Source organism: Mytilus trossulus, chromosome 4 (genome assembly GCF_036588685.1).
Source record: "Mytilus trossulus isolate FHL-02 chromosome 4, PNRI_Mtr1.1.1.hap1, whole genome shotgun sequence".
In the NCBI taxonomy this organism is placed as follows: domain Eukaryota; kingdom Metazoa; phylum Mollusca; class Bivalvia; order Mytilida; family Mytilidae; genus Mytilus; species Mytilus trossulus.
Window position 1 is genome coordinate 50191293 of NC_086376.1, and position 15303 is coordinate 50206595.

Consider the following 15303-nt stretch of genomic DNA (forward strand, 5'->3'; position numbering starts at 1 on the left):
AAGTAAGAGAAAGATTTGATAAAATTTAACTTACGGAGGAAAGTTTGGTTTTAAAAGACTCTAATAAATTCAATAGAAATAACATTTATTTCAAATGTATTCCATTTAGTTCCTTATAAAGCGTATAGGGATCTTTATCCTTATTTTTTTTTATCCATTTCCATGACACTTCACCACTAATTACGTACATCTTAATATAGATTGAACCTTTGTTTTCTCGCTTAAAAGGTTTTACACAGAAGCCCTTTATAACTTGCTGTTCGGTGTGAGCCAAGACTCCATGTTGAAGACCGTATTTTGACGTATATTTTTAATGGTCTACTTTTATAAATTGTGACTCGGATGGAGAGTTGTCTCATTGTCACATACGACATCTATATATGGCTCAAAAACGAAACGAGACGGGATAAAAAAAAATCCACGCTACTTTTTTAATATATTTATAATGGGCTTAATATGAGTCAGAATCAAGTAAAATAGTGGGTATAAGCGTGACGCCGGAATGCCGATTTTTTGCAAGCGTGACAGGTGAAAGTCAAATGATTGTGTCGTGAAAACGAGAAATGAAGTCGAGCGGGACACGGATAATTACAGAAAATGAGAACTGCATAGTATAAGCGGGATACGGGAATCTGACAAAACAATAAGCGGAATACGGGAATCTGCCAAAACAGTAAGTGGGATCAGGGATCAGAACCCCCCAATGAGATCCCCAGAATAAGATAATTCTGTATATTCATCCTATTGTTACAGTCATGCCTTCAATAACAAATGTATCCGATGCATGCATTTTTTTTTATATTTTGGTCCATTTTTCAATTTTGTGGGGTCCAAATTTATAGACAAAAGTCCTTTAATATAGATATTTGGGATTCGTTGACATGCTGAATCTAACCGTGTATCTAGTTTTTTTTGCCTAGTTGCTGAAATAGCCCACATAGAGTTCCAAAGGGTCTAAAATCAACAAAAATGAATTGTAGCATGCATTTCGTATACAATAACCCAAATGTGCATGGTTTTACCTCTGCGGTAGAATCCATTCGCGGATCTAGAATTTTCATTTTGAGAATCGCTTTTGTTTTTACAAGCTTGAAAAGCTATATATTTGATGAATAATGAATGAGGAGTTTGTATTTTAATTTGAAAATACATGTATCATAAATCCTAAAGTCAAAACTAAGTTTTTTACTTTGTTGCAAGTGCATTTATCACATAAATCTACAATAAAAATTCCTCGCATCTTTGAAAATTCTACATTAATATTGACTGCACTAACAGTGATAATTCATCGCATCTATAGTTAAAATGGATCGCTTTCAATAATCGATATGCTATATTATGATGTTTTTATAACACTTATTTGAACTTTAATGCTATGTTTGTATATTATAAAGACATATCACAATGAAAATATGTTAAAACTTATCTTCAAATCACTTAACTTGATATGTTCAAAACATAAACAAATACAGTTTTCCCATGATCCTTTATTCTACAATAGACATACCCGCATATAACAGTAAAAATGAACTAGCTGGATTCGCACTTTATATACACTGTTTTAGTTTAGTCTACAACCCAATCAAGTTTCGTATGTTGTGTCACGACTTTATCTCCCAATCATATACTTTAAAATAACCATGTAGGTTCCCTTTATATTCGTTTTTATTATTTCTAATAAGTTACTTCTAATTCAATTGGTTATAACTTACCAAATATGCTTTATAACTATAACTTACCAAATATGCACAAAGACGAAAATGTTTGCAAAGTAACAGAAATCTAGCAAGAAATACTGGTAATTCAATTTCCTAAAAGAAAAGATAAAAAAAATCAAGCAAATTACAGCAATGTCTCAATACATCTGGAAATGCTATTTATAAGATTTCAAAATTTCTAAACTTTAATGTAAAGAGTATTGCTCTGCATAAGGGTGCACAATAATTTTACAATGTTTGATGTAAATTAATTAGTAACATTAATTTAGCCTTGAAAGAGCTGTCTAGAGTCAATTCCCAATAGAACTGATTTCCTACCAAGGTAATTTAAAGAAGGTATTTACAGTCTATTATAATAATTCAAAGTTTCACACTTGGGTGAAACATTTTCATTTTATCCTGAATGTTATCAAAATACAAAAGAAGTGTTTATGTGTAAGGGATACGTATCTTTTCTGACGTATTTGACAAATATATTTCACCGTGTCATTCTTGACAATCGTAGTTTTTCAGTGTCGTACCATGCAGCAACCCCCGCAGCAACGGTTGGAGACTTAATGCGAACTTTTGTTGTGTTAGGTTGTATGAACAATAATCCTGAACTGTTATAAATTTCGAAATCGTACCACGTGAAATGAAAAGTTTTGCACACGCCATCTCTGCTGTCCCTCCTCTATAGTGTGTGAAAACATTTTGTGTTGGAATTCGATGTTTGCTATACCACTGTTAAATTCAACGCAATTCATGACAATACCACTATATATATCATTCACAATGAAATTTTTTGAATTGTTTTAAGAAGTGATTTTACTTTGTAGTCGCGCTTTATTTGAATAATTAATACACAATCTATTTTTAAACACATGCAAACGGAAATTTAAGGAAATGTGGTTTGCTTGCAGAGTCCAAATGCTGTGGATGTAAGTAACTATCTTTTTCCTACAAACCTTTTTACAGATCAGCATGCATGGACATATGATGATATATTTTGAACTGACTTTGTTCGTTGGACAGTAGTGGAACCAAAGGTCAAAAGAACAAAATCCTTATTACTCACCAATACATTACCACACGGATCATCAGAAGTATTGGTGTGACTATTGTGTAAATATATGGAATTAGCCATTGTGTATATACTGCACCATGTGTCAAGCTTATTATTATGAAAATGGACAGGAGATGGACGGTCTTTTCTATCAGACGACTTTTCTTCTGTTCCTGTAATTACAAGAAGATTTGATTATAACAGGAATTATTTGTGACAGCAATATTTTCCTCTTTGTTTTATTTCGTGGAAATTCAAACTTTATCTAAAAGCAATTGACTATTTGTTCTCAAAATTGTTAGCTTCTACATGTTAAAAAGTTAATCAATTTTAATCGTAGCATTGTCCATTTTTTGTCATCATATATTTTTCCTATAAGTGGCGACCAAGGTTTTCCTAAAGCTTTAAGGTGTGAAAATTGAATACATTCATCACATTTTAACAAAATGTCCAAAATGGGCCTATTTTGGAGAATATCTAATTATGTTCTTTTATGAAAAGATATGATTTATTTTATAGCAATGAGAATTTTGAAATATACCCATTTACGAATCAAATCGTTAACTTTTTGGTGTTTTATGAAAAAGTTGATATTTTTAGGCCATTTTGTGCCATAAATGAACCTTGTCCTTTCATTAATACAAGTAAGATTACGTAATTAGGTTTTTCCACTTTTCTGTGGAAAGACCTATTGTTTTTCTTCTGATTATTTTTTTTTTTTTTTTTTCTTCCGCCTTATTTTGTTCTTGTGATAAATATTTGTTTCGCAACATGTCGCTTAGATATTTGGTATATGATATCGAACAGTTTATGCGCTTTTGAAATTTACCCTGTGTAAACGCATACTTTTCTTTGTTGGAGTTATCTACCCAAACACTGTTTTCCTTGTTAGCGCAACTCCTTCGCAACCGTAAAATATTATGACAAATTTATTTTACAAAATTGCTCGTTATATCCTTCGCATGATTTGTCCTATTTTGACCGACGCGATATGAACGCTCCATATGAGAGTTATTTCCCCTTATGCATTTGTTATAAGTGATATGCATTTCTATCTTGTAAACCATTAGTGCTAGAGACATAGGATCTTTTGAATTGAGGTCCTTGGTCCAAAAAAATGAAAATAAGGTCAAGGTCAAGGTCAAATTCAAAATTTTGATTTTGGCTTATTTTCACTCTTTTTCATTAACTTTATAAGATTTCGACAAATTATTTTTACTAAATTGTTAGTTGCGACATGTCGTAACTTAAAAATTTTGATTGGAAGGGTGCGTAGACAATAAATGGGAGTTTTTGCCCCTTTTATATTTAGAATTATGCGTAAAGGGATATTACTCATGAACCATACATAATACAGACCTAGGGTCTTTTGATATGGAATCCTTGGTTTATGACCTTAAAATTGAGGTCAAGGTCATAGGTTAATTGGACGTTCTAGATTTTGACCTTTGCTTGAAATTCATATTTATACATCATTAAGCCATAGTAACTGACATTTTCAACTGAATTTTAATATTTTCATATCAAAATAGATACTTATTGGCGGAAAGACCATCAATTGTTCTTTGAATTTTTGTTTTTTTTCTTCCGCCTAATTTTGTTCTTGCGATAAACATTTGTTTCGCAATATGTCACTTAGGTATTTTGGTATATAATATCGAACAGTTTATGCGCTTTTGAAATTTACCCTGCGTAAACGAATACTTTTCTTTGTAGGAGTTATCTCCCCAAACACTGTTTTCCTTGTGAGCGCAACTCCTTCGCAACCGTAAAATATTATGACAAATTTATTTTACAAAAATGCTCGTTATATCCTTCGCGTGATTTATCCTATTTTGACTGAAGCGATATGAGCGCTCCATATAAGAGTAATTTCCCCTTATGCATTTGATATAAGTGATATGCATGTCTATCTTGTAAACCATAAGTGCTAGAGACCTAGGATCTTTTGATTTGAAGTCCTTGGTCCAAAAAAAATGAAAATTAGGTCAAGGTCAAAGGTCAAGGTCATATTCTAATTTTTGAAATTGACTTATTATCTCTTATTTCCAGAAACTGTATAAGATTACGACAAATTATTTTACCTAAATTGTTTGTTGCGACATGTCGTTACACGTAAATTTTGATTGCAAGGGTACATTGAACGTAAAAGGGAGTTTCCCCCCCACTTTGTATTAAAAAATATGCGTATGGTGATATAACTCATTAACCAACTATAAATAAGACCTATAGTCTTTTGATTTGAGTTCCCTGGTTTGTGACCTTGAAATTGAGGTCAATGTCATAGGTTAATAGGACGTTCTAGATTTTGACCTTTGCTTTAAATTCATATAAATACATCATAAAGCCATAGGAACTAACATTATTAACTGAATTTTCCTATATCAATATCAAAATAGTTCTTTACTAGTGGAAAGACCTTCAATTGTTCTTTGAACAATTGGTTTTTAATTTATATTATGTTGTTTCTTTGCAAATGGTAAGTTGGATATCAGCGGTCAAGTGTTATATTCCTATTTTGGGTCTTCTGGTTATCGGGACTGCCTCACACAATTTATACATTTAGGTCAGAAAACGTGGAACATGTTTTTAGCTTTTGTCATTACATTGAGTTGTCGTCTGCCAGTGCAGAGAGCATGGAGATGAAATAAAGATTGATTTAAACAACGTAAAGTTTATTCGTCGCTCGTTGCTTGTGCTTGCCATAGTCCCCCAGCCAAGTACACGATATGGTGGAGGATTTTAAAAGACGATAAATAAGTTTACAGACATTTTTTTTACGTTTCCTGAAATTTTGAGGAGACGAGCAGGTAACAATTGATTGACAATTTTGTGTCTTTTGACCGCACGTCGTGACCTTGTTGAGATTGACAGTACTGATTTATTTTCTGCATCGTTATGGTAAAATGAGTGTTTCAAAGTTGGCTAATATATAGATGATATTTATTGGTGAGGACTGCCTCGCCACTTCAACTGTTTCAACAACAAGAATCCGTTTGGTGTATTAATTGGTGAGGACTGCCTCGCCACTTGTAGTATTGTATACCAATTCAGGGAAGAATTTAAGGTCGTTTGGTGAGGACTGCCTCGCCATATATTCTTGAATCATTATTTGTTTGACTATATCTATAAATACATGAAGGTAGGATTGCACAGTATTGGTGAGGGTTGTCTCGCCACGTGGGCCGATCATGTGAAATGAATATAAGTTTTACAGTTCCTTTAAACAGTAATCTTGACGACGATAATTCTTCCATTTTAAATGATAGTTTTATTGAGGAAAACGAGTTTCCAGACCTTGACCAATCCGAGTCCTCTGTTGTTTCTGCACCAATAAATGATACTGTTCCCACGCCAGGTGGCGAAGGCGAATCTACCCCTCAACCATTTAATATAATTAAAGTCCCAGATACGCCTGTACCATTACCGTCATTTCCTAAATTGTTAACTATGGATAAATTGGCTAAATGTAGCACATTTTCGGGGTACCCACAGGATAATGCTAAGCGGTTTTTAGCAGAATTTGAATCTTATGCATTACTTCACGACTTAGCCGAGCAGGACAAACGCCGAATAGCCGCTTTTCACTTACATCTGAAAGGACCCGCACTTACATGGTTCAATTCTTTAAGTGATGAGTCAAAACAGTCTTGGCAAAATATTTGTGTTTTGTTTAAAGAAAAATACATTAATTTTAATTTACATAGCGCAACTGTAATAATGGAGAGCGAGTTATTTCAAAGTTTGGTCTTGTCCCCTGGTCAGTCGCTCGAGGATTATTATAGTCAGATACTAGAAAAAGCACAAATTTTGCAAAAGCCAGATCATCATGAGGTAGTAGCTAAATTTATTAGTGGGCTTCCAGATAAGATGTCATTTTTTGTCCGTGCTGGCCAACCGATTGATATTCAAAGTTCTCTAACAGCAGCTAAAATGGCCGAGGCATGTGGATATCGCCAACATAATGATGTTGTTAATGCAATAAAACATAAGCCGCAACATCAGCATGTGGGACCACCCGAGAAAGCTTCAGAGCTAAGCGAAATGAAGGAGCAAATAAAGCTGCTTACAGATCTTGTGTCTAAAATGAATACTAGTCAGCAATCAAATACACGAAATGAAATGCCTCCAAACAATGGCTTTTCCCATCAATCTAGGTTTGATAACGCAGAATGCAGAAAATGTAAAGGGTTGGGTCATTTTCAACGAGTGTGTAACTGGAACAGTGCCGGTCCGTCACAGCCGAGCGCTCAATGTCAGCTATGTCACCAGTTTGGTCATACCGCAGCCTTTTGTTTTACAATTAGCGCTATAATTCAGGGAAACCAAATGAACCCGGTCGACAGGCACAGCCGTCCGGGGTTTCCGTAGTAAGTGCCGGCGATACTGCTAACTCTCAGTTTTTGTATATGCAAGTTGTTTTTGATCAGTTAAATGTAGCTGCGCTTATAGATACAGGTAGCTCAATCAATGTCATTTCAAAGAACCTTTTTGATTCAATTTCTGATAAACTGAAAATTTCTTTTGAACAATTATCCGATCCTGAAATAAGACTATATAGCTAATAACGAAAAGATTAAAGTGTTCGGAACAGCGAAATTAAAAGCAATCATTCATGACCAGGAGCAAATTATTGATATTTACATTCTCCCAACTGTTTCGCATCCGCTTATTTTGGGGACTGAATATTTACGGACTCATAGAGTGTTGTTAGATTTTAGTGATTTTTCTTATGGTGTAAAGAATATACATGTTCAGACTACAAAGAAAATCTTCATTGAGCCAAACACTGAGCTTTTGACGTACGGCAAAGTGCCAAATTTTGTAATGGTAGGGTTACAAGGGGTGTGTTCGAATAGTCAATTTGCGGTACATCAGGGACTTATGATAGCAAAATCGCTTGTTGTTGTACCACCTAATCACAGGGTTCCTATAAAGATATTGAATGCAAGTAATGTTCGTATTACACTGCCCAAAGGCAAAAATATTGCAGAATTTACTGTTTTATCAAATGATAATTCATATATTAGGATGAGTGACAATACGGAAAGTTTAAAAGTACAAAATATAGAACTTGTGACTGAACGCAATGATATTGTTGAAGGACAGGACGTTCCTTTCAACTCGAGTAAATCAGATGATTCAAGTGTGAATATGGTTGCCGAGTTTTGTAAAGAATTTCATTTATCCAAACAGAGGATTTTAAGTACGTAATTCCAAATTTGCAAGAGTTAACTGAATCTATGTCCGATTTGGTACCAAATTTTATAACATCTATTGATCTCTCCAGTGGAATTTTCCAAATGGGAATATCACCCGATTCAACTCGTTACACGGCTTTTAACACTTGCTTCGGCACATACAAATTTCAGAGATTACCGATGGGTCTGAAAACTGCCCCTAATACTTTTCAGCTTTTAATGGACAAGGTGCTCCATGGATTAAAATTTAAAACATGTCTGTGTTACTTGGATGACGTTCTGCTATGCTCTGAAACATTTGAGAAGCACTTATACGACTTGAACGAGATTTTCGAGAGATTTCGATCAGCAGGGTTAAAGTTAGGTGCAAAGAAGTGTTACTTTGCAAACCAGAAGTGCGTTTTTCTTGGACATGAGCTATCAAAGGACGGTATACGCCCTCCCAAGGACCGTGTGCAGGGTATAACAGATTACCCGGAACCGAAAAATGTTAAACAGCTCCGTCGTCTTATCGGCATGTTCAACTGGTTTAGGAAATTCATTCCAAATTTTAGTGCCCTGATTTACCCACTTAATAGACTTTTGCAGAAAAATCAACGTTTTGAATGGAAATCTGAGCAAAGAATGGCGTTAAATGATTTGAAAACACGTCTCGCTAATTCTGAAATTTTAAATTTTCCGTCTTTTGATCTACCTTTTCGGTTGGCAGTGGATACGTCTTCTCGAGGCATTGGATATATGCTTTACCAAAGAGATTCACAAATTAGTAAACCGAAAATAATCCGCTTTGGTTCAAAATCTCTCAAGCTTTGGCAACAATCATATGGACCGACAAAGTTTGAACTCTTAGGCATGGTGACGAGCGTACTAGATTGTGCCGATTATTTAAGGGGTGTTAAATTCATAGTCGAATGTGACCACCAGGCGCTTCAACCTCTTTTTCAGAAACAATTTAAAGGGGCCATTTATGAAAGATGGCTTGCCGTTTTACAACAATTTTCATTCGTTATTGAGTACAAACCTGCTGAGCAGATGCAGGTTGCGGACGCTTTGTCTCGTTGTGAAAACCCACACAATTTACAAGCTGAAAGTCCAACGGAAGAAGATCCTTATTTCCCGTATATAACTGATGAAGTCGGAGAAATTGAATTACCAGGTGGTCAAGACTTCGCGGAATTATTTAAAAATCAGAAATATACGTCTAATGATATGTCCGACAACGATATTGTACATACTGCAAAGAAAATACCGGTAGTTCAAGTACTATTTTGCGACAAAAATCAGGACCCATATGACGCCGACACTGATGAGCTTACAGCCACGGAAAACAAAAAGAAAATTACACGGAAGCGCATTATCAAAAATAAGACCACAAGTGGCAGTGCTAAAAGTGCAAATTCTGCGGAGTCGTCAAATGAGGGAAAAACTGACGATCAGAATCATAATGATTTGTGTAATGACTTAAAGGACATGGCACAAGTGAAAAATAAACAACGAAATGATTTTGAATATAAACATATTATTGCTTATTTGGAGGACAACCAACTCCCTCTGTCTCAAAAACATGCACGGCGCATACTACTAGAAGCTCCGGATTATATATTGATAAGTGGTGTACTGTATCGTACTAGAAAAGCTAAATCCGATCGAAATAAGAGAAAGTCCGCCTATCAGTTAGCTGTTCCCCACAAAATGATCGATATGATATTGTTTATGGTTCATGATTCGCCGCTAGGTGGTCATAGCGGTATTCAAAATACACTAGATCGTTTGAGAGATGATTTTTATTTTCCTAGGATGGGAAAAATTGTTACAGATTATGTTGCGTCATGTCATGACTGTCAATCCAGAAAAGTTACGAATCTTAAAACAAAAGCCAAGATTGTTCCGTATCGTACACCAAGTGAGCCATTCCAGGTATGGCAAGTTGATTTGTTTGGGCCGCTCAAAACATCTCCGAACGGAAACCAATATTTATTCACTGCAAGTGATATGTTCTCAAAATATCTATTTGTGTTGCCTATTCGAAATAAGGATATGCTTACTGTTTCAAATGCAGTATTTAGCCTAGTATCTCAATTTGGAGTATGTGAAACACTGATTTCAGACCAAGGATCTGAGTTTATAGGAAGTTGTACACAAGAAGTATGTAAAATGTTTGGTGTTCATCAGGATTTTATACCGAGTTTTATGCATCATTGTCTCGGGCTATGCGAAAGAACACACAGAACACTGGCGGAACGCATTACCCCATATATAGAAAAATGGAAAGAATGGGAATTCATATTACCCGCTGTTGTGTTTTCAATCAATGCATCAATCAATCAAAGTACAAAGTATTCCCCTTTTGAAGTTTTATACGGCAAGAGACCAGCTTTCCCGTTATCTGCATTTCCGTCAACAGATTTGAATAATATACCCGCCGATACAAAATCATACATTGTGGCACAACAGAAGCGCCTCGACACAATTCGAAATTCAGTGAAAGAACATTCTATTGAGGCACAAGATAGGATGGAAAAGGCGACAAATGCAAAAACAAATGAATTGGAATTATCAGTTGGCGACTACGTATATTTGCAAATTGAGCAACAAGGACAAGGCAGAAAATTTAAACAAACATACGATGGTCCATTTGTAGTCACGAACATACCGAGTGATCATTTAATTCTTTTGCGGGATCCAAACGGAAAACGTAAATTCAAACAACCAGTACATATCAATCGATTAAAACTTGCCAATATCCGGGAACCTAACCCTACACCCTATTTTCGAAATGACAGCACATCTAGCTCATCTCACAGTACGACAGAAGCTGAAGTGTCTCAGTCCGATAATTTGTCAGCATCACAAGGCAACGATAGTCCGGATGAACTTAATCCGCAACATGTAAATGAACTTAGACGTTCTTCTAGAAATATTCGTTTACCGGCAAGATATCAAGATTCTGATTTTACAAATTTAGATTCTGTTGCGTCGGAAACAGACAATGGTGGCGTTTTTAAAGTCAAACGTATTTTGGCGAAAAAGCGAAATAAGGGAGGATTTCTTTATCTCGTGCAAAAAGTTGGTGAACCCGCCGAAAATGCGGAGTGGCTTACAGGTTCACAATTACCACCGAAAGCTCAGGAACTCATGATTAAACGACCACCTCCTTTAATTGAATGAGGACTATGTAGTCAAAATATGTTAGATTGCGCTATGTGTAAATAATGTGTATCAAAGATCTATTCCCATTGAAATTTACTGTATTTTGGTGATAATTGTATCGCCAATGTTATATTATGCTGATGTACAGTCGGAGAGAAAATACCGTTGTTATAAGATATTGGTTTCCGTTTTTGTTTGGTGATAATTGTATCGCCAATATCAAAATAAGTGTTCAATTATGTTGTGGTACAGTCAGAGAGAAAATCCTGTTGTTATGTATATCAAAGCCGTTGGTTTCAGTTTTCGTTTGGTGATAATTGTATCGCCAATAATTTAATAAGTGCTCAATTATACTTGTGTGTGCAGTCAGAATGAAAATCCCGTTGTAATAAGACTTTAGTTTCCGTTTTTGTTTGGTGATAATTGTATCGCCTATATTATATGTTCAATTAGGATGGATTATTGTCAGAGAGAAAATCCCGTCGTTAAGACATTAGTTTTAGTTTTATTGGTGATGATTGCATCTCCACGATTTATATGAAAAGAAGACTGCGTTAAGCTACAACTACCATTATGCCGATATTTTATTACTGTATACTAACTGAATTCAAGTCAACCAAATTTACTTGCATTTAAGACATATATTGTGGAACATAAAATTGTGCTTGGTACTTAAGTTCATGTGCGAGTTAGACATAAAATCTACTGTCTCATATGATAATGTTGATCTTGTATGTGTGTGTGATTGTGAGTGATGCGTGAGTGTCTGGTTGTAAGCTTTTGTAGTTTGATATTTTCATTTGAAGTCAATTTAAGAGTATAGATCTCTACTAATTTCACAAAGATAGGAACGCAAAGTTACCATTGCAAAATATACAATATCATGAGTATTGACACATCAATTTTATTATTATCCATAGACATGTATGCTAATTTAAGCAATAATAGCAAGAAATGGTATGAAATATCTTAGAGTATACTAGAGTATGAAAGTAGAAATATATAATGGATTAAGGAAGAAAGCAGTCATTTAAACTATATTGTAATGTGTTCGGCACTTCCGTTAACCAGACAAAATTTTCCAAATTTTATAATTTGGGGCGGGGATGTTATATTCCTATTTTGGGTCTTCTGGTTATCGGGACTGCCTCACACAATTTATACATTTAGGTTAGAAAACGTGGAACATGTTTTTAGCTTTTGTCATTACATTGAGTTGTCGTCTGCCAGTGCAGAGAGCATGGAGATGAAATAAAGATTGATTTAAACAACGTAAAGTTTATTCGTCGCTCGTTGCTTGTGCTTGCCATAGTCCCCCAGCCAAGTACACGATACAAGCTGTACGGTCGGACGCCGTGCATTTAAAGTGACATTCATTGAGTTTTGTATAGAACATTTATTGGAATTATCAATTTGATGTATATTTCGGAATATTTACCGTTGAACCCATATTGTATACACGCTTTGTATTATTGAAGAAGTTATATAAAAACCATCGTAAAGATTAACTTCGTTTTGTTAACGACAGAGAGCCAAACGATTATATGTGTCGATTGGTCCTTACTTTTAAAAACATGCATAGCAAGGTGTTAGACCATGCAAATACATTGAGCTGTTCCTGCTTCTAATGTGACAGCTGTCGAGTTGTTCATCAGGTTGCGTCAACATGGTGTATTGACATGATTTATTACTATCATTTGCATGATAACAACATTCAGATACTGACAAATTGAATAAACGACAAAACGTTGATATAGTGTAAACAATTCTATTTTAAGATAAAAAAAAATAAAAAAGCAGGACACAGCTAATCGACTTGACCTTATTTATAAGTACATTGAAATAAAAAATATATGAGGTTACCGTATAAGATACAAACACAAACCAGAGTCCATACCAAATTTCTTAGTATCAGGTACATAAACACTATTGACCAGTTGTTTATCAGTCATCAGGTTTGATACCAATTCTCCTTTTTGTGATTTTTAAAAAAGTAAATCGAACTTTCGACATTTTTATGGTCGACAATTGTAAGAGAACTACCAATTGACATAAGTAACAATCATTGAGAAACAGTTGGACTTAGTAAACATTTGAACATAAGTCCCAATCATTGAGAAACAGTAGGACTTAGTAAACATATGAACATAAGTCATAATCATTGAGAAACAGTTGGACTTAGTATAAAACATATGAACATAAGTCACAATCATTGAGAAACAGTTAGACTTAGACGGCGTGCACAAAGTTGACGGCCCCTGTAAAATGCGCTTTTAAAAGTAGCTTTATACAACCGTGTCAAACATATATTTTAAAAAGGAAGTTTTTTTAATGATAAAACGATTAGAGCCAGCTATTAAAATCCACTTGATTAAAAAGATTATCAAAATTAAATCTATAAAGAATGAAACGAACATAGAAAAAACGGCAAAAACATATGTAACTTGTAACATTAAATAAGCATAAAATATAGTTTTTGACCTAAAATTTGTACAAATTCAACATATTCCTGCATTTTCGTACAATAATTTTTTTCGGATTCGGAATATGATAACATACGAACTTCACCTGAAAAAATTCAAAATCTGACATTGTGGATGAGTTTGGAATGTAATTCGTTATGTGTAACAAGTAATAATTTGGAAGGATTAATGTCAGAAAAGGGAAGAATCGGTGAAAAAAAATATGTACTTGCTATTTTCTTACATCGAAATGACTCGATATTCCAAATGTGCAAAACAAGAGGTTTAAAACAATCCGCAAAATATGAATGATTCGATAGTCCAGACTTAACACCGGAATTTTTTAAATGTCTAGCTATTATGTTACAGTTTAAAGAAACGACGTTTTAACGCTATTTTCTGAATAGGGTCTACGATATAGTCGCTTATTAATTCCTTTCACTGCTCTTAGCATGTATTTTCTTAGATCTTCAGAATGTGCATTTGCTGTACTTTGTTGTTCGAAAAAATGACACTTGTTGAACTTTTATTTTCAAAATTATGTGATAAACTACGTGTCCAGTGTTTTTGTTACGCTTACGTTTTCTCGGGGGGAAATGCCGACGTCGTAAATGATTTTAGCTATTTGAAGACGTTACGTTTGTGGACTCAGCTTTGTGCACGCCGTCTTAGTAAACATTTGAACATAAGTCACAATCATTGAGAAACAATCAGTAAACATTTGATCATTGAGAAACAATAGGACTCAGTAAATATTTGATCATTGAGAAACAGTAGGACTCAGTAAACATTTGAACATAAGTCACAATCATTGAGAAACAGTGGGACTCAGTAAGCATTTGAACATAAGTCACAATCATTGAGAAACAGTAGGACTTAGTAAACATTTGAACATAAGTACGTCATAGTCATTGAGAAACAATAGGACTCAGTAAACATTTGAACATAATTCATAGTCATTGAGAAACAGTAGGACTCAGTAAACATTTGAACATAAGTCATAGTCATTGAGAAACAGTAGGACTCAGTAAACATTTGAACATAAGTCATAGTCATTGTGAAATAGTAAATGAGTTCTCACCTAAAATTTCAAATTCTCGTGTACAGTTTTTTTTCCATACATTCCGTGAAATAACTAGGAAATAGCATATTTCAATGAAAAGATGCTAATTTTGAATTTTTTTTTTAAGTATTTCTTAATTTTTTAATTGCTTTCATATTTTGGATAAGGTAGCATCTTTTAATAGTACGTATGCTGTTTGTTTTATTCTATATGCTTCTGGCATTAAAATTTGATGTAGATGCTGTTGTTAAAATAATAATGTACTGGCGCATCTTACTATTACTGGGATGCTAGTTTTACATATATTTTGTAAAAACATTTGTTTATTTTTTGGGGATGCTGGATTTCCTATATATTGAAATGCTGGCATCCAGTCATATTGGGATGCTGGCATCCCGTTTTATTGAGATGCTGCATGGCATCCCGTTTTATTGGGATTCTGGCATCCCATTATTTTGGGATGCTGGCATCCCGTAATATTGAGATGCTGGCATCCTGTTTTATTGGGATTCTGGCATCCCGTTATATTGGGATGCTGGCATCCCGTTATTTTGGGATGCTGGCATCCCGTTTTATTGGGATGCTGGCATCCCGAAAAAGCATCCAAAACTGTAGGAGTGCAGACATCGCAAAATATCCAAATGCAGTAATCCTACAAGTTCTG

At 34.6% G+C, this 15303-nt stretch overlaps 1 protein-coding gene across 2 annotated transcripts in view; it reads right to left on the reverse strand.

The window, feature by feature from the left end:
• The window catches only part of LOC134715457 (uncharacterized), a 38168-nt gene that overhangs the window by 15852 nt on the left and 7013 nt on the right, over positions 1 to 15303 (reverse strand). For both annotated transcript variants that reach the window (XM_063577637.1, XM_063577638.1), the window contains exons 2-3: positions 2776 to 2936; positions 1740 to 1811 (exon numbers count right to left, since the gene is read on the reverse strand). In XM_063577637.1, the coding sequence (XP_063433707.1) occupies positions 1740 to 1811; positions 2776 to 2936 (233 nt within the window). The remainder of the gene's footprint in view (positions 1 to 1739; positions 1812 to 2775; positions 2937 to 15303) is intronic.